At 41.3% G+C, this 24862-nt stretch overlaps 1 protein-coding gene across 2 annotated transcripts; it reads right to left on the bottom strand.

The window, feature by feature from the left end:
- Nucleotides 1-1365: 1365 nt before the first annotated feature.
- On the bottom strand, nucleotides 1366-10289 carry AVPR1A (arginine vasopressin receptor 1A). Of its 2 annotated transcripts, XM_087442090.1 has the most exons (3): nucleotides 8352-10289; nucleotides 5696-5914; nucleotides 1366-2679 (listed from the first exon to the last, which is right to left on the bottom strand). In XM_087442090.1, exons 1-3 carry the CDS (start codon nucleotides 9328-9330, stop codon nucleotides 2669-2671), a joined length of 1209 nt encoding a protein of 402 aa, XP_087298216.1. In that variant the 5' UTR covers nucleotides 9331-10289; the 3' UTR covers nucleotides 1366-2668. The 2 variants fall into 2 exon arrangements, with proteins under 2 accessions (XP_087298216.1, XP_004429419.2); XM_004429362.3 differs by lacking the exon at nucleotides 1366-2679 and having other exon boundaries at nucleotides 2686-5914; nucleotides 8352-10284.
- Between the last annotated feature and the right edge of the window lie 14573 nt (nucleotides 10290-24862).

Here is a 24862-nt window from a genome sequence, read left to right as displayed (position 1 = left end):
TATGCTTTGGTAGCAATCCTGTTTATTCTTAAGCATTTATAAGTCTTTTAAAATAACAGTGAGTTTTAAAATAACAGTATTTTAAAATAGTGACTTAAATTCTCTTTCTTCCATTCTGGGCATTCACCGCTTCTAGAGTTTAAGCCAAACCCAAAATAAGCCTTCTAGTCTATGCTATTAGGGTTTAACTCATAAAAGAAAAAAAATGTTACAACATAAGTTGAAAGTTAATATGGTTTGACTTTATTAGCCCACAGAGTAAAGAATTTCAATTTTCTTTTTCTTTTTTTTTTTTTTTGTGAGGAGATCTGCCCTGTGCTAACATCTGCCAATCCTCCTCTTTTTTTTTTTTGCTGAGAAAGACTGGCCCTGGGCTAACATCCGTGCCCATCTTCCTCCACCTTATATGGGATGCCGCCACAGCATGGCTTGCCAAGCGTCGGTGCGCACCCAGGATCTGAACCAGCGAACCCCAGGCCGCTGCAGCGGAGTGCGCGCACTTAACTGCTTGCACCACCGGGCCAGCCCCAAGAATTTCAATTTTAAAGACTATTAAATGGGAATAGTCTTGATCTTTGGGCCCAGAAGTCAGTCTCACCAACTTCTAAAAACAAATAAACAGAGATGACATTTTTAGGCTAGGATGACACACATGACCTCAGCTAAGCCAATTGTTTTAGTTAATACAGACTATAACAAAATTAATTTGCTTTCATGATTATAATTTATTGAAAGGGCAGTTACGAAGTTTCACCTGTTCTTGCTATAGTCAGATGGTATAAACATGAACATTCTTGTGCTCAAATATAAACCTATCAATAGCTACCAGCTGTAATGCAAGTCTTTGTTTCTTCAAAATCAGCATAATTAACTTGAAATATATTTTGTTATTAAACTAGATTGTAAAAGAATTGTTTCAAACAAATTTGATATTTATTTTTATCTATAAAATCAAGCCAATACACAATAAAATTGAGGAATGAATATACCAGTTATTTCAGTATAATACCACAAACCATTTTCTTTGTAAAGGACCAAATATTAGATACAATCACGAAACATTTCAACATCCATCAAAACTAGAACCATACAATTGCCCCAAGAAAACACACTGAAATTCTTCCATATAGTGCAATAAGCTAGGGGAAATAGCACATCTGAAAAGACAGTTCCAAAAATGGAATACTAAATATACAACATTAATTCTTAATAAATTTGTTACAATAATTATCTAAAGCATCATAGAATATATTGTCATAAATCCTGTGATACGAAGATAACTACTTTCATGTGTAGAAATTCTAATTATTTTATATTAATAATAATTGTTAATTATTCTGATATTACTATCAGATTTATTCTCAGATTTCCTTCTCTAAATTTGCTAATTTGACCCTGGAACACAAAAATATTGAATTCACTCTATAATACTTTGTTTTTGTTTAGAATATAAATGAATGTAAAAAGATGTGATGTGACTATATATATATATATATATGTATAAAAGCAAAAAGAAAAAAGAATGACATTTTATTTTTACCATAATATATATTTTTTGATGCTGACATACTATAGGTCACATATATATTTTCATTCATGATAACTTAGTGTACCTAAAAATTGAGTTAGAACAATATTCTTGAAATGCCTATGTGTGCAATGGAATCACACGATTTGTGCAATTCAACGTATTTAGGCTGCCTTGGGGACTTAAACGAAATAACTCTTCTTACGAATAGTCCTTAAACTTTTGCCCGGTATGGCTGAGGTCAAATTGTAATCAAGAATCATTTTCTGATATTTATTGCCCTGTGTTACTCATGATTCCCATGTTGCCCATGAGTGGCACTGAAAGGACCACAGGGAGGAAGAGGGCAGGGATATAGCGGCTGCTTCTGCACCTCCAGGACCAGCAGCCCAGATGGCCCTGCCCCGGGCTGACTCTAAATAAAGCTGTTGTCTCCAGTATGAAAATCCATACGGGCCCAGTTTACATGGGTTTAAATGAGTCTAATCTTTGATATTTGGGGTGTAAGATTAGACTCAATTTCTCCTGCGATGGCTTCTAATTATGCTTTAGTGGTAGAGTCAAACTCTGAAGCTATAATTTAAAGCTCCGAGGGTCCAATTATGTTACCAAAAAACAGGTATTAGAGTCCGACAAACATAAAACTTTAACCTAATTGGATTACTTTTCTTGTATAATAACAGATTAGAGTTTTATTTCTTCATCTTCAATAGTTGTCGATTCTAGGAACAGTAATAAGTTTGGGAGGAGACTACATGTTATTAAGACTACTTGATTTTTTTTCTCGTTAAAAAACACACCCTTCCCTCAATCACGGCGTAAGACTTTTTTGATGATGATGGAAATTCTGTATGTAGGACAAGTATATAATTAACCAGAGAATTTCACTAATATCCTTTATAGTTATTTTTAGACTTTAAAAAGACACGTCCAGGGGCCGGCCACATGGTGTAACAGTTAAGTGCGTGCCCGTGCTCCACTGCTGGCGGCCAGGGTTCGGATCCCAGGTGTGCACTGATGCACTGCTCGTCAGGCCATGCTGTAGCGGCGTCCCACATAAAGTGAAGGAAGATAGGCACAGATGTTAGCTCAGGGCCAGTTTTCCTCAGCAAAAACAGAAGGATTGGCATGGATGTTAGCTCAGGGCTGATCTTCCTCACAAAAACAAACAAACAAAAAAGAAATAAAAATACATGTCAAAAAATTAACCCATTAAGCACTTAATATGTACTTTGAAATGTTTCTTTTTCGTCATCAATATTTATCAAATGCCCAACAGAGAGTACCACCAGTTTCTCCCTACTGGTTATTGTTTATCAATTACCTTTCCCATACCCACATAGCTACATTCATATCATGTACTTGCAGGATCTTCCCACAGATAACTTTGCAAAATAAAATAAGGTTGATGCAGCTCATTTATCCTTGACTGCAAGCCTTCATCTGACATAGTATCTCAGATCTTCTCTTTGGTCAAGAAAGGGAAATCTTCCCTTCCCAGCATACTCTGCTTCCTTACCACCTACAGTTTCCTTTCTTCTGAAATTGACAGACGGGACTCTTTCAATTTGGAATATTGTTTTGGGACATGTGAATGTCATTTCTGAATACATAACATTAAGAAAGTTTAGCAACTAGATAAGTTAAGCCTCTCAGCCTAAACCATAGAGAATAAGACCATATAATTGCCAGTGCAGAACTAGCACCCAGATCTTCTGGTGTCTCCCCAGCCCTCTTTCTACTATTTCATCTCCTGATACATTTAAAAGGAGAAAACACAGGTTGATAGCACCTGTTGGTTGATATGCACCTCATTCGAGAGATATTCCTAGAAACAAGTTTCAAACGAATTGTTCTACTTGGGGATACACGTCAACATTTTGAAACAATCTATACAAGAACCATGACGTTATTATTTTGGAATTGGATTTACAAAAAAGTGGGCTCATCTTTGTTCCATCCCAAAAGGCTGTAGTTTTTGAACTGTCAAAGAGAAGTTGACAAAAGGGCTGACAACGTTACAGAGCGCAAGGTTACCGAAATGCTACTCTTGACTCAAATAATGAACAATTGATTAATTTAATTGATGGCTCATATTGGACAGTCCCCTTTAAGAAACTTATTTGTTATTTTTGAAAAGCAGAATTCTAAAACCTAAGGGCTTTATCATTATAAAACATTTGCAAACATTTTTTCAGGCATGTCAATCCAGGGAGTAAATGACCTGAGAATTGGGAAAAACAAGAGAACGAAGAAGAATGAAGTTGATGGTTCCAGGTACACAGCACCATCCAGTCCTCAGTTTCTTATCTACAAAGTTAAAAAAAAAAAAAAAAAAAAACCAATAATACTAGTAAAATAACTATTACTTCCTCTAAGGGGTGCAAAAGGTTTATGATGTATCCTTAAATCATTGCACGTTCTCTAAGAAGGAGAAGGAGCCAGACAAAATAGCTCGAAAAAAACCACTGAGTTCCGTTAATGAAAAATGCGGTAACAACAGCCAGGTAGTGTAATTTACCTCTGTTTAGAAGCGAAAGAAATTGATGCTCTTGGCTGGCTTTAATTTACCAGCGTTCGAAGGAAAGCAAGTTCTATCTTTAAATTGGAAAGCTTGAGTCAGGCGGAAGTCAGGTTTAGTGGCCGCTGGCAATGCTTGCCAACAAATCAGCAGAGCTGATCTAAATTTTAGCGTTTTATATCCCAGACATGAAGCCAACAAATTCTGGTTAGTAAAAACTGAACAGGGAAAAGATGCGCGATTCTGAAGACCCGCCCAGACTATATTAAAAGCAGCTGCCAGCATTAGTACAGCGCTTAGTTTAAGAAGGTCTTTTCACACTCTTGATTTCATTTAATCCTCACAACAACTCCGTGAGGGGTTATCAACTCCACTGTACAGCCAAGAGAATGGAGGCTATATGTGTTTTAAGCAGTTTGCCTAAAGTCGTGCATTCAATAATGATGGAAGCCAGATTAGGTGTAGAGCAGTTTTCTTTCCATCTCCCACCCCCAACCCTGTCTCTCCTCTACCATGAAACTGTTAGATGGGTGGGAGATCAGAAGGAAAGACCAAGTTATTTTCAATTAAACATGAGGGGACATTCTATATCCTGAGTTACTCGTTAGGAGACTCTTATCTATGAATCTGGATTCCCAAACATGAAGTCATGATCGTGTTAGTAACCAGCATAGTGCAGGATACGTTATAACACTGGTCAAAACATGTTCACAACGTTCTAGAGAAAGTCTACATAGTACTTTGGGCGATCCTTTTCTACTCTTCTAATAAAATCGGATATTCCTCATACAAATCTGACTTCAAAATGACCTTGCAGCAGGAGAAAAAAAGATATTATGTGCTAGTTGACAACATTTTCTCTAACCTCCAGCATCTTAGTAATTGTGCTTTCACAATAATAAAACATGAGAAACTCAAAGAAGGGAACTGCCAGTTCTAAACTGACCATTTTGAAATTTAGGTGATTTACAGTTTCTAACAGAACTTTCCACTTTCCACGCTGAACGGGGCATCCCTTGCTAAATATACCTCCAGCACTCAGGCCTCTCCAAGGACCATCCCATCTCCAGGCCACCGTTTGAGGCTGCATTGTCTGATGCATAAATCAACTTTATTGGATGGTAACATAATTTGTCTGAAGTCTCTTCTACTGCTTTCAAATGCTAAGGCTGATGATGAGCTGACTTTGTTTAGAAATAACGCCCCTATGTTATATGACTTTAAGCCAATCAAGCCTTAGTTATGTCAGAAATAAAAAGAAAAGGAAAGAAAAGAAAAGAAATCAACAACAAAATATAAAGCCAGGGTGGTTATGATTTTTCCTTTAAATATAACTTCTGTTGTATTTCTGGGAATTAGGCCTGCAAATTTTAGTGTAGTGTGTTTTTATTAACATTCTGTATAAAACAATTCATAGCTTTTGGTCATAGCAACGTGAAAATGCAACTAGAACTGCAGTCTTGTACCCAATAAATTGATTTATGCTTATCTCATATAAATTCATTTGTTCTCATGATTTCCAGCTGGATTCAGCCAAAGGACCAAAAAGTCTGTTACAAGAGTCAGGCTGCATGAAGGTGGGGCTCAAGTTGAAACAGGAATGAATTTGACGGACTTGGAAGATCTAGGCGAGTCCTTCCATGTACCTGTACTGTTTGTCGGGCTTCGGTTGTTAGAGCAAGTCTGTCTTCTGCTCATACTGTCCGATTCTTTGTTGAATGTTTGCTTCATGTTTTGGCAGCAGGGGAAGCTTTGGACACAGTCTTGTAGGAGATGACCACTAAAAAACATGTATATCCAGGGATTGCAGCAACTATTCAAGGAAGCCAGTAACGCAGTGATGGTGATGGCGGGGTTTTCCGACTCTGTATGAAAAACACAGGGGAGATTATTTAAATAGTCAAATGCAAGGAACTGAGCACTGGATAAACTCATTTTCCTATTGACTAATGAGATTGGGAAAAATCTTATGGGTTAATATAGAAAATGAAGGGACCAGCCAGGTGGCGCAAGCGGTTAAGTGCCACACTCCGCTGGGGTGGCCCGGGGTTCGCCGGATGGGATCCCAGGTGTGCACTGACTCACCGCTTGTCAAGCCATGCTGTGGGGGGGTCCCATATAAACTGGAGGAAGACGGGCACAGATGTTAGCCCAGGGCCAGTCTTACTCAGCAAAAAAAAGAGGAGGATTGGTAGATGTTAGCACAGGGCTGATCTTCCTCACACACACCAAAAATATATATATAGAAAATGAAATATTTTGCTTATCCAACAGAGAAATGGGTGGTATATGGAAATTGCTTGGTTGTAAAATACTTTCAAGCAAGATGCCTTGAAATTAACTCAAATATTTTAAACCACTATTAAAATATTTAAGCGGAATTAAGTGGGACTTTCAAGAAGTTAAGATTGTTAAATTATTTATTTTTTTAAATTTTGTACCTTTAACTAGTCCTAGCATGTGCTGATAGACTCAGCGCTTAGAGAGGGCTGCAATTTCAACGAAATTTCAAGAGTCTATAGCCACATTTACAAAATTGCATTCATCCTAATAACTCAGGCAAAAGTATGACATTGTGGACCATGATTAGTAGTTTTACATTTTTTAACATTAAATATATTCTCTTAATAGGAAAACTATCAAGAAGGAGATAGTTGAAATAGGTCCCTGAAGGATGCAATGTTTAGTTGTTTTTCTTTGGTTAATTAGAAACTTCTTTTCATTTTAAAAGAAAACAATCTTTGATTGTGGTTTGAACAATTAAATTGTACTATTAAGAACAACTGAATTAGGAAATTACAACAGGCTTTGGAAATATTTTATGTGAATTTGCAAAGGTAAACTGCCTAAATACTATATAACCTTTCACAGTAGAACTATTTTACCGATAATATACCTTTTCTAAAGATAAGAATAATCAACAAACACTGACTTTCCCTTGATATTAAATATAAACTTCGATCTTTTCACTCTTGTTGTGCCAGAATAAATTATAGGTTATTTAATAATACTTGTGCTAAGATGCTATTAAAGGTGACCATGACCCATGGCTAAGACTGTATTCAAAAAGAATAGAAATCATCAACATACCTATGACAAGTGAAGAAGTTTTTACTAACCATGTCTAAATCCTGATAAAGCCATAATTGGACTGAATTTTTTATTTGATTGGCAATAATTAAGAGGCTGCTAAGATCAAGCAAGACAGGAAATAGTAAATCAAAAACATAACTGCGTTGTATTTTTCATTATCAGTAATATTATAGCCATGCAAGAATTTTTATTTGTTTGAATTAAATTCACTCCCAATGTTTTGTTCGCACATATAACTTCCGCAGTATATCACATATACTCCCTACCCCAATCCCAGATAACAAAAGAGGCAGTTCTTCCAAGATACATTTTCTCCAAAGACAGTTGTTGTCTGTAACATTCCTGTAATATATTTGATTTGAAAAAGTTTTTTTCTTACTGAAAGGAAACATTTTAGTCAAGATACAATATTAAATAATACTTTTTGGGGTAAATTCTTGTGAAGTTAGTTTTTCTAGTTTGTGAATGAGTTAAAATCAAACAAGCTAGTGGGTGTAGAGAACATTCTCAGCACACTACTGCAGGAGCTGTGTGGAGCGGGGTAGAGCTGTGTGGTCAAGTCAGTGCTGAAAGACTAATGAATGAGTCCAACATATTTAGAGTTTTTCAATAATCTTTCTTTGAGACACCAGCAAAAAAGTGTTAAAGTGATTGTTAGAAAAAAATTGAAAGATTATGATAAGAAATAGAACACTAAGTGTCAAATTAGAATTATTGACTTCTTAAGAATCTTTCTTCAGAAAAATATGTCCGTTTTACTTTTGCCCTTGGGGCATTTCTACAAAATTTTTATATTAATTCTGATATTTTTCACAAACTAGCAAAAACAGTTGTGACAGTAAAAATATTTCCGCGAACCCAACAGACTTGAAGGCAGGGTATTAACACAGCTGTTAGTGATTTGGCAGAAAGTCATTATTGTCTTCTTTAGTTGCCTGGCTGACTCTAGGGCAACTGGATTTGTGGTTTTAGGATCACGGCACGCTACAAATGCAGATTCCTGGGCCCCATTCCAGGTCTACTGAATCAAAATGTCTGGGATGGGGACCCCGGGAATTTGCCTTTTTGATAATTTCACACAGGTGTGAAGTCTGAGAATTATGGCCCTAGAGGATATTACGAAAAGAAATTCCCTCTCTCTCTCTTTCACACACACACACGCACACACGGCCCCATCCCTGCACCTCCCTCCATTGGCCCGATACCTACCGACCCAGTTGAACTTCTTATCCCAGACAGACCACATCTGGATGATGAAGAAGGGCATCCAGCAAACGATGTAAGCCGTCACAATCACGAAAGTCATCTTCACGGTCCGGATCTTGGCGCGGGAGATGGTCTCCACGCTGCTGACACAGGGCGCGAGCAGGAGCCCGTTGTGGAAAGCGCCGCCCGCGCCCGCGGCGCCCTTGTCCCGGTGCGACGCCGTCTTTCCGCGGACGTTGCGCCAGATGTGGTAGCAGATGAAGCCGTAGCAGGTGCCCAGGACGACCACGGGCGCCACGAAGATGCTGCCGGTCATCCAGGTCACGTAGGCGCGGGGCCCCCAGGGCTGGATGAAGGTGGCCCAGCAGTCGTAGGCCCGAGTGACGTTGTTCACCTCGACCATGGAGAAGATGAAGCACTGCGGCGTGCTCAGCGCGAAGCTCAGCGCCCAGGCGGCGGCGATCATGAGGCGCGAGCGGCGCGCCGGCTGCTGCAGCGTCTTGAGCGGGTGGCACACGGCGATGTAGCGGTCGGCGGTCATGACCACCAGCATGTAAGCCGAGGCGAACATGCCGAACACCTGCAGGTGCTTCACCACGCGGCACAGCCCGTCGGGGCCGCGGAAACGGTAGGTGATGTCCCAGCACAGCTGCGGCAGCACCTGGAAGAAGGCGACGGCCAGGTCGGCCAGGCTGAGGTGGCGGATGAAGAGGTGCATGCGGGACGCCTTGCGAGGCGTGCGGTGCAGCGCCAGCAGCACGCAGCTGTTACCCAGCACGGCCACCACGAAAGTCACGGCCAGCACGGCGATCTCCACCTTGGCCAGCTCCTCGTTCCGCACGTCCCCCTGCGGGCCGCCGCCTTCCCCGAGCGCCTCCGCTTCCCGGCTGGCGTTGGCACCGCCGGCGGCCAGAGGCCACCGCCGGCTGAAGTTGCCCGCGGAGCCCGCGCCGGGGCCTCCGGAGAAACGCATGCTGTCCATGCAGCGCCTCCTCGGCCTCCGCGGAGGCCCACTCCCTGTCCTGCTCGGCTGGCGAGGGATCTCGGCCGATGCGCCCTCGCCTCCCCGCGCTCGCCGCTCGCGGGGCTCTGCTCTCCCTCCTAAGGGCGTCCCCGGGGGCAGCGTCCCCTCCGCCAGCTGAGCTGCTCTCGGTCGCGTCGCCGGCCCCTTCCCCTGTCTGCCCTTTCTCAGCTTGGGAGAGGCTGGGGAGGTGCGCTCCGGCCTCTGAAAGCGCTGGGCTCCGAACTCAATGATTTATGCGGGGTTCGTTTTCCCAGAACGCGTTCCCTCTCGCCCCACTGGCTGGAGACGGCTCGCTGCCTACTCTCCCCACCTCCCTACCCCCGTCACCCCTGGAGGGTTTTTTCCCCTCCCTGCGGTGATTTGTCCTCTTTGCATCACTGCTGCAGGGGTGGGGCTGGGAGACTTGCCGACTCCTCGGCGTAACAGGCGGGATTGTGGCGCTTTCCCGCTCTTCTCCAAAAACTTGGAGAACTGGGCGTGTCGTGACTTTTCTGGGTTTACCACCCTTTCTTCAAGCCTCCCTCAATAGCCACCTTGACCCCGCACTTGACTTCAACAGACGCGGTCAATGCGGTACCTGGAAATCCCGAGTCCACCGGCCGGTGCGCGCGCTCTTGCACCTGAACTTGGCGCGCGACTCCACCTCCTCCAGCCTGGAATTCTCTCTCCGCGGCCAGCCGGCTCTTCCCAGGTCAGCCAGTCTGGCTGATTTTATCCCCAGGGCAACTTGGCTCCGGGAATTCATCTCTCCGTGCCCCGCTGCTCCCCACTCTCCTGTGCAGGCTAACGACTGGGTGACTTAAACGGCGCTCTCTTCCCAGCAACGTCTTTGAAGCCTATTTGTTACTCTGCCTGAGTCTGCGGACCGAGAGGACGCAGTCTTGGCCCACTGCAGCCCCCATGGCTGCCCTGCGTGCATCTACAGCCGGTTAGAGGAACGTCTCCTGGTTTCCCAGTCCTGTCCCCCACCCCCCGAGAGGGGCGGCTTAGGGAGTGTTCTCTAAACTAGCTTCCTAGGGTTTTCTCCGGGAAAAGTCTGATTCCCACAGTGGGGCTGGGCGGGAACTGGGCCACAGTAGTCCATGGGGACTTCGTCTGGTTACTGCTGAATCGTGGGGACATCTCCTTGAGTGGACAAGGAGCAGCTGCTGGAGAGAGGCCGCCCAGGCAGCGCTGTCCAGGGCACGGAGCGAAAACCCGCCAGGCTCCTGCGCTCGGGGCTGAGAAAGAGGCAATCTTCGGGCAGGAGAGAGCGCTCTGGAGGAAGAGAGAAAACACTCCATACCTATTATTGATTGGTTACTCTGGACAGCTCGCGCCCAGCTGCGGGGACAGAGCCAGCCAGAAATACTTACTCTCTCTGTCAGCTCTGCATTTTAACTTTGGTGAAGACATGCTTCCAAGGCCGGCAAGGGGGAGCTGTTTTCAGGCTATTTCACAAAAGAAAAAACAAAAACAGAAACACTTTATAAGGTTATCTGCTCTGTAGACACACAAACGTGACTTTTTGGTCAGAACGTTTGTGTACTGCGGCCGTGGTACAAAGTTGATTGTCTCAGAAAAATATCCCTGAAATGCAGGCAAAGAAATCAAAAGATTTTCTGAGGCGCAGTCTCAGTGAAAATTGCTTCCCAGTTCATGTTTGCTGAGGCCCAAGGCTGTCACATTGAGTGCAGGACTCAACCTCTGGAGACCTGCTTCATTGTGGCGGCATAAGCCTTGGTTTACACATCTTAAAAATGGGAATAAAAGTACCTGCCTTATTCACCTACTCATGAGGTTACTGTGAGGATCAAGTAAGACAATGTTCTGTGTGGGGAAATGCTCTCAAAACTACAAGCTACACTGCGTTGTCTCATTTTCTCCAAGACATCTAGGAGGCAAAAGATTTAAAAAGTTCAGAGATGGCAATAAGTAAAAGGTTTCCAGAGAATCTACTCGGAAAAATCCTTCAAGCAATTAGGTAATAGTCACTGACAAGGAGAGGTGACCTTCTTTTAAGTCACAAATTACATTATTAGTGCTCCTTATGAGAAATAATATTCTCTGACCCTAGCGTCCCTGAGTATTGCAAAAATGGTCCATTGGCCAGAACCCAGCAATTTTTTTACTTTTGTTCCTACACCTGTGAGCTTTTAGGTTTCCAGAGGGGAGGGAATCTGCAGTACAGGGCCACCAAAGTTCCTTTGGGTGTTTTTATTCCAGAAAGATGGTGTGGTGGCCTCTCAGGAAATCATTCATCTGTGCCAGGTGCTCTGATCCAGTAGTCAAACTAGATCCAATTTATAAAGATAACTTGTTAGGTTACATCAGTGGGCGCAGTTCGAAGATATTCAGTGAGAGACAATACTAATTACCCATTAAGTATTGAATATATATATATACACACACACACGTAATAAATTTGAAGACATATATATATATTAGCAGGAAAAAGTGTTCAATGCAGATTCTAGAACCCGGTCCCTCGTTTGTTTTTTTAATTGATGTCATAATAGTTTAAAACATTGTGAAATTTCAGTTGTACATTATTGTTTGTCAATCACCATATAAATGTGTCCCACCACACCTTGTGCTCACTCCCCAACCCCCTTACCCCTGGTAACCACCAAAGTGTTCTCTCTGTCCATGTGTTAGTTTATCTTCCACCTATGAGTGAAATCATGTGGTGTTTATCTTTCTCTCTCTGACTTATTTCACTTAACATAATACCCTCCAGGTCCATGCATGTTGTTGCAAATAGGACAATTTTGTCTTTCTTTATGGCTGAGTAGTATTCCATTGTATACATATACCATATCTTCTTTATCCATTTATCAGTCGAGGGACACTTGGGTTGCTTCCGCTTCTTGGCTATCGTGAATAATGCTGCAGTGAACATAGGGGTGCATAAGCCTGTTTGGATTGTCGATTTCAGGATCTTTGGATAAATACCCAGTAGTGGGATAGCTGGATCATAAGGTATTTCTATTTTTAATTTTTTGAGAAATCTCTATACTGTTTTCCACAGAGGCTGCAACAGTTTGCGATCTTACCAGCAGTGAATGAGGGTTCCCTTTTCTCCATATCCTCTCCAGCATTTGCTATTTTTTGTCTTGGTGATTATAGCCATTTTAATGTGTGTAAGGTGATAGCGTAGTGTAGTTTTGATTTGCATTTCCCTGATGATTAGTGATGTTGAACATCTTTTCATGTGCCTATTGGCGATCTGTGTATCTTCCTTGGAAAAATATCTGTTCATATACTCTGCCCATTTTTTGATCAGGTTGTTTGTTTGTTTGTTGAGCAGTATGAGTTCTTTATATTTTGGAGATTAACCCCTTGTCAGATACATGATTTGCAAATATTTTCTCCCAGTTAGTGGGTTCTTTTCATTTTGTTCATAGTTTCTTTTGCCTTGCAAAAGCTCTTTAGTCTGATGAAGTCCCATTTGTTTATTTTTTCTTTGTTTCCCTTGCTGAAGTAGAGATGGCATTCAGAAAGATCCTTCTAAGACCAATATCAAAGAGTGTACTGCCTATATTTTCTTCAAGGAGTTTTATGGTTTCACATCTTACCTTTAAGTCTTTAATCCGTTATGAGTTAATTTTTGTGTATGGTGAAAGAAAATGGTCTACCTTCATTCTTTTGCATGTGGCTGTCCAGTTTTCCCAACACCATTTATTGAAGAGACTTTCCTTTCTCCATTGAATGTTCTTGGCTCCTTTGTCAAAGATTAGCTGTCCATAAACGTGTGGTTTTACTTCTGGGCTTTCAATTCTGTTCCACTGATCTGTGTGTCTGCTTTTGTACCAGTAGCATGCTGTTTTGATTACTGTAGCTTTGTCGTATATTTTGAAGTCAGGGATTGTGATGTCTCCAGCTTTGTTCTTTTTTCTCCAGATTGCTTTAGCTATTTGGGGTCTTTGGTTGCCTCATATGAATTTTAGGATTCTTTGTTCTATTTCCGTGAAGAATGTCATTGGGAGTCTGATTGGGATTGCACTGAATCTGTAGATTGCTTTAGGTAGTATGGACATTTTAACTATGTTTATTCTTCCAATCCATGTGCATGGAATATTTTTCCATTTCTTTATGTCATCACTGATTTCTTTCAATAATGTCTTATAGTTTTCATTGCATAGGTCTTTCACCTCCTTGGTCAAATTTATTCCTAGATATTTTATTCCTTTTATTGCCATTGTAAATGGGATTGTATTTTGAGTTCTCTTTCTGTTAGTTTGTTATTCACGTATAGAAATGCAACTGATTTTTGTAAGTTGATTTTATCCCCTGCAACTTTGCTGTAACTGTTGATTATTTCTAAAAGTTTTCCAATGGATTCTTTAGGATTTTCTATATATAAAATCATATTGTCTCCAAACAGCGAGAGTTTCACTTCGTCCTTGCCTATTTGGATACTTTTTATTTCCTTTTCTTGCCTAGTTGCTTTGACCAGAACCTCCAGTACTATGTTGAATAAGAGTGGTGAGAGTGGGCACGTTTGTCTTGTTCCTGTTCTCAGAGGGATGGCTTTCAGTTTTTCCCCATTAAGTATGATGTTGGCTGTGGGTTGTGATATATGGCCTTTGCTATGTTGAGGTACTTTTCCGCTATACCCATTTTGTTGAGAGTTTTGATCATAAATGGATGTTGGGTCTTGTCAAATGCTTTCTCTGTGTCTATTGAGATGATCATGTGGTTTTTATTCCTTGTTCTGTTAATGTGATGTATCACACTGATTGATTTGTGGATGTTGAACCATCCCTGTATCCTTGGTATAGATCCCACTTGATCATGGTGTATGATCTTTTTAATGTATTGTTGTATTCAGTTTGCCAATATTTTGTTGAGGATTTTTGCAACTATGTTCATCAGCGATATTGGCCTGTAATTTTCCTTCTTTGTATTGTCCTTGTCTGGCTTTGGTATCAGGGTGATGTTGGCCTCGTAGAATGTGTTAGAAAGTGTTCCATCTTCTTCTATTTTTTGGAATAGTTTGAGAAAGATAGCTATTAAATCTTCTTTGAATGTTTGGAAAAATTCTCCAGAGAAGCCATCTGGTCCTGGACTTTTGTTTTTTGGGAGGTTTTTGATTACTGTTTCAATCTCTTTACTTGTGATTAGTCTATTCAGATTCTCTATTTCTTCTTGATTCAGTTTTGGGAGGTTGTATGAGTCTAAGGATTTGTCCATTTTTTCTGGATTGTCCAGTTTGTTGGCATATAGTTTTTCACAGTATTCTCTTATAATCCTTTGTATTTCTATGGTATCCCTTGTAATTTCTCCTCTTTCACTTCTAATTTTATTCATTTGAGCCTTCTCTTTTTTTTTTTTTTTTTTTTTGTGAGTCTGGCTAAGGGTTTGTCAATTGTGTTTATCTCCTCAAATAACTGGCTCTTTGTTTCATTGATCCTGTCTTCTGTTGTTTGTTTGTTTGTTTGTTTGTTTGTTTGTTTCAATTTCATTTATTTCTGCTCTAATTTTTATTATATCCCTCCTTCTGCTGACTTTAGGCTTTGTTTGTTCTTCTTTTTCTAATTCTGTTAGGTGTGGTTTAAGGTTGCTCCTGTGGGATTTTTCTTGTTTGTTAAGGATTGGCCTGTATTGCTATGAGTTTCCCTCTCAGGACTGCTTTTGCTGCATCCCATATGAGTTGGTATCGTGTATTTTTATTTTCATTTGTCTCCAGATATTTTTTGATCTCTCCTTTGATTTCTTCAATGATCCATTTGTTGTTCAGTAGCATGTTGTTTAGTTTTCACATCTTTGTCACTTTCCCAGTTTTTTTCTTATAGTTGATTTCTGGTTTCATAGCATTATGGTTGGAGAAGATGCTTGTTATTATTTCAATCTTCTTAAATTTATAGAGGCTTGCCTTGTCTCCCCATACATGATCTATCCTTCAGAATGTTCCATGTGTGCTTGACAAGAATGTGTAATCTGCTGTGTTTGGATAGAGTGCTCTCTCTATATCTATTAAGTCCATCTCGTCTAGTTTTTGTTTAAGTCCACTATTTTCTTATTGACTTTCTGTCTGGATGATCTATTCATTGATGTAAGTGGGATGATAAGATCCCCTACTATTATTGTGTTGTTGTTAATATCTCCTTTTAGGTTTGTTAATAGTTGCTTTATGTACTTTGGTGCTCCTGTGTAGGGTGCATATATATTTATAAGTGATATGTCTTCTTAGTGGAGTGTCCCTTTTATTATTATATATTGCCCCTCTTTGTCTCTCATTACCTGTTTTATCTTGAAGTCAGCTTTGTCTGATATAAGTATGGGAACACCTGCTTTCTTTTGTTTGCCATTAGCTTGGAGTATTGTCTTCCATCCTTTCACTCTGAGCCTGTGTTTGTCTTTAGAGCTGAGATGTGTTTCCTGGAGGCAGCATATTGTTGGATCTTGTTTTTTAATCCATCCCACCACTCTGTGTCTTTTGATTGGAGAGTTCAATCCATTTACATTTAGAGTGATTATTGATATATGAGGGCTTAAAGTTGCTATTTTAATGCTCATTTTCTGATTCTTTTGCCTTTCCTTTGTTTCTTGTCCTGTGTGTTTCACACTACCAATTCAGTTTGGTAGTTCTGTATGATGGTTTTCTTAGTTTTCTCTTTGTTTATCATATGTGTCTCTGTTCTGATTATTTGTTTAGTGGTTACCATGAGGTTTGTGTAAAAAATCTCATAGACAAGATAGTCCATTTTCTGATGGCCTCTTATTTCCTTAGACTGAGCCAAATCCATCCCTTTCCTCTTCCCTTTCTTTGTCACAACTTATTCCATCTTGTGTTCTGAGTTTGTGTTTAAAGTGATGAGGTTATATATATTTTTGGTGTTTTCCTTCCCTTAATCTTTGGTATTATAATTAAGCGGTTGGTAACCTGTTGTGATAGACAGCTGCAATTTTTCTCATTTTGCCTGCCTATTTTTCTCCTCGATCAAAGCTTTGTATCTGCTCTCTCTTTTTTTTCAGGCCTGAGGCCCTTCTTGAGCATTTCTTGTAGTGGGGGTCATGTGACAATGAACTCCCTTAGCTTTTGTTTACCTGGGATAGCCTGTAAAGTTTCTGCTGAGAAATCGGCTGAGATCCCAATAGGAATTCCTTTGTACGTGTTTTATATATATATTTTGTCTATCTGCCCTTAATATTTTTTCTTTATCATTGACTTCAGCCAGCTTTACTACTATATGCCTTGGAGAGGGTCTTTTCATGTTGAAATATTTAGGAGATCCATTGATTTCATTCACTTATTTCTAGCTCCTTCCCCATGTCTGGGATGTTCTCAGCTATTATTTCTTTGAACAAGCTCTCTGCTCCTTTTTCGCTCTCTTCTCCCTCTGGAATACCTATAATCCATATGTTGCGTTTCCTAATTGAGTCAGATATATCTCAGAGAATTTCTTTTTAGTCTTAGTGCTCTCTCCTCCTCCATCTGGAGCACTTCTGCATTCCTATCCACAATATTGTTAATTCTTTCCTCCATATTGTCAGCTCTGTTCTTTAAAGATTCCAGATTTTTCTTTATCTCCTCCATTGTGTTTTTCATCTCCAACTTTTCTGATTGGTTTTTCTTTATAATGTCAATCTATTTTTGTGAAGAAGTTCCTGATTCATTGAATTGTCTATCTGTGTTTTCTTGTAGTTCATTGAGCTTTTTTTTTTTTTTTTTTTTTTTTTGATGCAAACGCAAGAGGTAAGAGGTTTATTAAGCGGAGCTCCGGGTTGACACGTATCTCTCGCAGGAGACAGAGGAGTCGACCCCGAACCTTAAGGGGCAAGCTCTTTTATAGGATTCGGAAGCATAAAGCGGGAAAAGGTTGGCGCGGTCTTACCTGATTGGCTAATTTAAAACATTTAAACAGTTACATTTTATGGCGCGAATTGCTATGGCGCGAAGCAATTATCAGGTTACACACACGCGTCCCCATCTGGACCCCCTCCACCCCGACCCTCCCAAACTTATCCCTCTGGAGCACTCTCTTGTTCTCAATTTTCCCCGAACAGTTTAGGGCGAGTCTTCTATGAATAGAGTCAGTCAGGATCGATAAACGTTCCCCCTTATACCAGGAATCCTTAGGGTGTGGAGGTGCCTGTCTCTAAGGTATTAACTTTTAAATTTTTAATATAATTTACTTCCTTCATTCCCCACTTCTTCTTTTGTCTCTAGTTCTAATCTTAGAACTTAGTTTTCTGTGTCTACTATCAGTGGCTCATTGCGTGGGAGAGCTTGGTAATGGCGTTGGAGCATCATAGCATGCACTGCATTGACTCTTTTTCTTATGAAAGCAGTAATTCTATTGAAAACACACGGTCCAAAAACTAAAAGTAGACAAAGAATCAGCAAGGGTCCTGCTAGGGAGGATAGTAAGGTCGTCATCCAGGGGACTTAGTGAACCAGGATTCAAACCAGCTCTGTTGCGCCTCCCTGCTTTGCTGCCTCATGTCTAATCTTTTTTTTAATCTTTGCATTGAATCTCGGACTACCCCTGTGTGATCTGCATAGAAACAGCAGTCTTCTTTAAGGGCCGCACAAAGTCTTCCCTCTCTTAAAAACAGCAGGTCTAATCTTCTTCTATTCTGGAGCACTACTTCAGACAGGGAGGTGAGGGACTCTTCTAATTTAGAGATGGACTGTTCTAAAGTCCTGAGGTCTTCATCTATAGCATTGCTCAAGGCAGTTAATCCCCTTTCTCCTGTGACTAAGGCCGTAGTGCCAGTCCCTATGCCCGCGGCAACTCCCAGTCCCAGGAGTACAGCCAGGGTGAGGGATACTGGTTCTCTTTTCCATAATCTGGATCTCTGGTCAAATTCATCCTCGAAACTATTGGCAGTATGATAATAAGTTTTAGGCACCAACTGCACAAGCACGCAAAAATCTTGTGACGAATTAAATGCACCAGTTGAGATGCAGGGTGTCAGGCCTGTGGAGCAAGCCCACCATCTATTGGGCCCTGGTATCAGAAAATAACCAGGTGTGGTCGGAAGGCTGACCTCAGTCTTATTACATAGAGCCTGGTAGCCCGGGGGAATTTTTCCTAAGCATAGTCCTGAACCGGTCCCCGACACATCCGTTAGGGTTAGCCGCCCTTCTTTGCCCCAAAGACAAGTCGTGTGGTCTGTGGTGTTATTATAGACCCCCATGGTGGCAATTCTTTCATAATAAGGGGGGCTGACCACTAGGCATAGCCAGCATGCTTCAGTCATTTCAGGGTTGGAGCCATTTAAGGCGTAGTAAGCTCCCCGTACTAAGTTAAACAGTCTGTGCCATCTTTGCTCAGTAGGTACTGCGGGAGGTGGCGTAGATGGTGGTCGCAGAGCAGATCTGGTGACCATATCTACGGTCCCATTTAGGGTTATAGATTTTGCCTGGGGGGGGTTTGGGGCTATTTAACCCTATCGGTCTGCTGGCGGGGGATTTTTGGGACAGAGGGGGCCTCTGATCGGCTAGGATCCCGTTTGGCCCTATTGGTCTGCTGGCGGGGGGTTCTATTTTTAATCTAATAGAGAAGGTCAGGCCATCATCGTATCGTTCTTTGTACAATCTTATTCTCCATGAATGACCATTCCCGATCCAGGTTTTAATTGTTTTTCTCTTCCCTGTGAACTGAATGGTTAAGGGGTGGCACCAGGTATTGCATTCTGGGCCCCAATTAGTTGCTCGCCCTCCCTTCCATGTCCACTGACTTATCTGGTGGCTGTAGTTTGCTCTAACCCTGATTAAATCCCAAGAAGAGGAGGGTTTCCAATAAGTAGTCCCACTGGTTTCACATCCCCAGTTCTTACAGTAGAAGTCTTCTTTGCCCCCGCACCAGGAGTTAATTGAACGAGGTCTGTGGTAACCGGGGCACACGTAAAAGGGCACTGCCTGTAGTTTAGTCCGGCGACCGGGGCCGCCGCACCCTCCGACCCGTCTCGACGACTTAGGTGGTCCCGGAGGGGGTGTGGCCCCCCCGTCGAGCCTTTCTAAGTCCCATACCTCCCCGTCCGGAGCACCAATAGCTAGTTTACAAAGGTCAGGGTATAAGTCTGGCCACCATGTCCAAGAGGGAGCAGTTTTTTGGATTGACCAGGTTATATCTCCTACCTGGGAGACGACTTGCCACGTGAGCAGTTGAGGTGCGTGGGGATTAGGATTGGACGACCTGCTCGCCGTTCCCATGATGCAAACGCAGCTTAAGAGGGTTATCAGTCTTTTCCACCTTCCAGAGATCTGCTGCATTCTGGGGTGCCTTCTTTACGTGTGTGGCGTGAACCCAAGAGGTTATACCGTCCACCTTGACTGCTGTGGGCATAGTGAGGAGCACCACGTAGGGCCCCTTCCAACGTGGCTCTTATGACCCCGTCCGATGTCGTCTCACAAGGACAGAGTCCCCAACCTGGAATTGGTGCGGGATGAGCAGATCACCAGGCTGGTAGGCCTCTTTTAGCTGGTTCCAGATGTCGCGCCTGACGGCCTCAAGTGCTTTCAAGCGGGCTGGGCAACGAATGCAGGGCCATTGTCAGATCCAATTATCTTTGGGATCCTGAATCTCGGGAGGATTTTTTCCAATATCTTCTTGGCTACTACAGAGGCAGTCTCTTTTCGGGTGGGGAAAGCCTCTACCCATCCCGAGAAGGTATCTACAAATACTAGAAGATATTTATTTCCATACCGGGCCGGTTTGATTTCAGTAAAGTCTATCTCCCAAAAGGTTCCGGGCCTGTCTCCCCGGAGTCTATGTCCAGTGCGGTATTTGGTAACTGCAGCATTTGTGAGAGCGCAAGCTCTACAATCCTTATAAATTTCTTCAGCCGCCTTTCTCAAATCTGGTACCTGGTACGGGGAGGCCTCAATAATTTTAATTAGTTTCTGAGGGCTCAAGTGGGTTAGCCGATGTAGACGTGATAGATATTTTCGCCCCTCTGCAACGGAAAGGTCTTTTTCTTTTTTAGTTAGTTCCCCACCGGAGACAGTTTTGTTGACCTTAGCTCCCTGGAGAGTCAGGACCATAGGTCCTAGTGCCGCCCGCTTGGCTTCCAAATCTGCTAAGCGGTTCCCTTGAGCTATGGGGTCGGTGCATTGAGCTTTTTTATGATACCTATTTTGAATTCTCTGTGTTTTAGGTTATAAAATTCTGTGCCTTCAAGATTGATTTCTGGGTGCTTGTCATTTTCCTTCTGGTCTGGAGATTTAATATATTTTTGCATAGTGCTTGATGGTGTGGGATTATTTTTCCTCTTTCTGAAGATATCTGGTTGCAGCTTCCACCTGTCACCACTGGGTGGGGTCAAGAGCTGTGTATTCTGAGCCTACCGCTATCTGCAGGCACTCTGGCCAACTGGCTGTGCTGGTGCTCCTGGTGGGGGTAGGAGTCTTTCTTTTGCCTGCCTGATCCTGGAGGCTTCTCGTTCTTCCCTTACTATCTCCTCTCCAGGTGTGCTAGCTTGATGAAGGCACCCCCACAACAGTTCAGTCCCCTCCGTATGAGAATTTCCAACAGGCTGTGAGAGGACTTGCAGAGCAACAGTCTTCCCATGGAGGGCTGCCTCTTCCCCCTCTGTCTCAGAGAGCTGTGTGGTCCTGGTCCCAGGGTCACTGGTCCCAGGGTCACTGTTGTTGCGGAAGGAGGGCAGGTCTCCTTACCTCCTTCCACTTCCTCCGGGGGTACCAGCACCTCTACCTTCAGATGTAAGGCTACGTGGGTCTCTCAGATGTCCTTTGTGTTGTGTGAATGTCCCCTGTTGGTATTTGAATGTTGTTTGTGTTGTATCTTAGGGGGGGAGAGTCTAAGGGGGAAAGCTCACACTGCCATGATGCTGATATCAGTGGTCCCAGTCCCTCTTTTAACCCTCGTAGTTTTAAAAATGTGTCGGTCTTAATTTTACTGGTTCCATATTCCATAGGACCATTAAAATACTGACACTATTTGTGCACCTCACTGGACATGCTATGGAAATTACTCAGTGGAAGGTAAAGAAATTGTGGTCCTAAATTTGCATTTGCTCTGTACTTCTTATTAAGACTTGCTACTTTTCCCCTCTTACTCTGAGTCGATTTTAGTTAACATATTTTGGGGGTGAAATGATGAAAAGAAAAAAATGGAAGTTGCACCTACAGAACCTCCAGTCATCTTTCTCTTTCATTTGCTAGCCTTCCTTTCTCCTAGTTTGCAAGTCCAGATGTTTATGAAGTGTTTCAACTAACAGAAGCAGCTCCCTCCTTCACTTACTACTGTGTGTCTTTGTTTTAATCTTTGAGTTTCAAATTCTTCATCTGTAAAATCTTGCTGAGAAAGCATAATGCAGTTGCTGCAAGGGTTATATAAGTGGTTGTTTAAGAAGTTTCTGTCATTTCATGGGTATTTAAAATATTAATTTTCCCTTTTTTCAAATATGTAAATTTGAAACATTTACTCCATATTGCCTGTTATTTTTCCAGTGAAGTTTTTCCTTCCAATTAGAGCAGCATATTTTCAACTCCCTTTTGTGAAATCAAAGATATTGATAGGTTTTCAATGAGAAAAGAGATCTGTAGTCAAATACATCAGGGGAAGTGCTGTGTATGCATCCCATCCTCTCCTGGAGATTTATACATTAAAAAACCTCCTAGAAACCTGCTTCACTTTGTTTATCAATGTTTCCCAAAGCTATTTGACCATGGAAAACCTCCATCCTTTCACTTTCCACAGGCAACATGTCACAGGACAACTGACACAGTTTGAAGAACACTGAGTAATGGTACTTGGAGTTCCAGAACACTCGAGGACACCATGGGACTTATCCAAGTCAAGAAGTTGGGGGTTTGAGTCAAGTTTAACCTACATTCCCAAGGGTAGGGCTGCCCAGCATAAATGGGTTACATTTAGCTTGTCGTATGACCTTATGTACTGCTTTAGAACTGCTGTTCAATATGTCCTACTTCTGCTCCTTAAACTGTCAGTGCTCTTCCCTTTTCTTAGTGAAAAAATGGAAGAAGTTGGGCACCTGCAGGAGCATCAATTTTACTTCTATAGCCCACAACGACTCCTTCCCCCTCAATTTTAAGTTGATGACACTATAGTTACAGGGCCATAGACTGATATTCATACCATTACTTCCAGCGAATCAACAGACATCTGCGGCACATCACTATTCTGGGTCTTAAGCTGAATACAAAGAAGTATGTAATGATCACTAACGTTAATTAAATGCTTTGTCTGTTCCAGGCACTGGCATAAATGCTTTGCAAGTATCACTTCACTTAATCCTCCCAATGACCCTATGAAGGACATACTCTTATTATTTCATTTTACATTTGAAGGAATAGAGGCATGGAGAGGATAAATAACCAGCTTCAGGTGACACAGCTGGTCAGTAGTGGAACCTGGATTTGAAAAGAAGCAATTGACTCCGGCAGAGTTTATAGTATTAACCATTACACTGTGCTGCCCCCATGAGCCTCCTGTTCTTGGATCTTATAGACTCATATGGGGTTCTTGGTTGGTTATCTACCATTGCACCTGTGTATGCAAAGGTTCTCCTTTAAGACTAGGAGATGCTGTAGGATCTGCTCTGGTTTTCCCGTATGTTTGATTTCCTCTTTAGTAAACCAAGTACAGGACAATAATGGTAGTAGTATTAGTAGTAGCAGTAATAGTAGTAATAATAATGGATAATATTAACATCTACCAACACTCATTAAGCTCTTAATTCATGAGCTAAGAACTTCAAATTCATTATTTCACTTAATCTTTAAAATAATATTTAAAATAAACTGTATGTAGGAATACACTTATTATTATCCCACTTCACAGATGAATAAAACAGAAGTTAGAGGGAAACCAAAGTGACAAGCCTCCAAGTGGCTGTGCAAGTCACACGGTCCATTTGAAGCTGAGGCCTGGGGTCTAACCTCTATGCCCTACACCTCCCATGTACAGCACAAGCACTTCACACATATCCACAGAAAGAGTTCACAAATGTGGTAATTCACAAATGTTGTAATAGAAACTCTTTGAGTGCTGAAGGAATGTAAAATTCAGAAAGTGCTTGGGGACTGGATCAATTAGGGAAGCGTTCTTGAGGAGCCACTGTTGAGCATCTAAATTTCTAGTATCTCCATGAAAACAAGAGTCAGTGTTTATATCTGGAAGGGTCTTAAATGGTTCTAGCCATCCTTCTGCCACACAAATCGTGGACAGGTAAGTGTATAGTTGATTTTTAAAGTTACTCAGTGAATGATTGTCTTGAACACATGCACAGACACACACACACACACGCATACTGGATTTTAAAAAATGCTACATGTCAAACACAGAAAAAAATCAAGTCTTCATTATAATACTTTTTACTCTATAGGGTCAAATGAAAAATGAGAACAGTATTTGATCCTGTTTGAGGAGTTTTGCTTTCTTATGTAATAAAATGGGCTTGCATGTTAGAATGCAGAGCTGTGGAATTAAAGAGAGGCTACCACACTCAACAAAATCTTAGGTATTCTAATATTTGTTGATGAAAATTAAAATCTCATCACTAGTTTAGAAAAAAAAAATCCTTCCTATGTCAGTCAATACAGCATTAGTAGAAAAATCACTCCAAAGGAAAAGATTTCTGAATTCGTTATCATTTATATTATATGTTCAGAAAATGTTTGCATTTAAAAATTATGTGCCTGATTTAATTTAAATGTCTTTTAAATTTAAACTCATTTAAAATGTTGACTTTAAGTCTTTTGCTCTGGAAGAATTAACGTTTATTGTGATTCTCTGCATTTTCATAGTTCAGCAGCTGTGATATTATGCCTAGGGTTTGATAATCATCAAGACACATTCTTTTAGCAAGCTGGCATCAGTGATTCTGCCTCTGTGTATTCATTAACTCCTTTTTTCAAAAGAGAAAAGGTTTGTGTTGCTTGAAGGGTGGTCACATCAGGAAATGTGATACTGTAGTTATTTTTTGGTTTATCTACTGTGAATACTATTTTTGTAAAATAAGCTAATGTTTTCTATACTTTTTTTGCTTCTCCTTTTCTTCTTTCTTGAGTGTTGACAGGGGTTAGTTTTGAAGAAATACATTCTGTTTCTATTCTTCATCCTCCTTCTACCTTTTCTGTCTGCCACCTCATACACACTTGCCAGATGTTTCAAAGTTTTATGAAAGCCTCTTCTTTTCCTATCCACATGGAGGACTGTGATTCATATAGAAAAAGTTGTCATTTCATTTTCTATTAGAATTTTTACATGGTGATAAATACATATTTACAACTAATTTATCCCTGGATAAAGCAGTCATGTTGCCTGAGGAAAAGTTAAATCCATTTGACTGTAACTTCAAAGTATATGTGAGAATCTCTAAGGTCTAATTTCTCCAATATCTTTGAGATATGAATGTGAAACATAATAGACTTGAAATACCTAGGACTTTATCTCAGTGTTCTCAAACAGAATTTTATCTGAAAATGTTCTCTGATTACATGGTAAGTCAATAGGATGAAATAGCTATGAAGATATCATTATTACAGTTCTTTAAGTACCTGCAATCAAAT

The sequence above is a fragment of the Ceratotherium simum genome, chromosome 17 (genome assembly GCF_057802395.1).
Source record: "Ceratotherium simum simum isolate JZ-2026a chromosome 17, ASM5780239v1, whole genome shotgun sequence".
NCBI lineage: Eukaryota > Metazoa > Chordata > Mammalia > Perissodactyla > Rhinocerotidae > Ceratotherium > Ceratotherium simum.
This window is presented reverse-complemented; position numbering and strand designations above follow the sequence as displayed.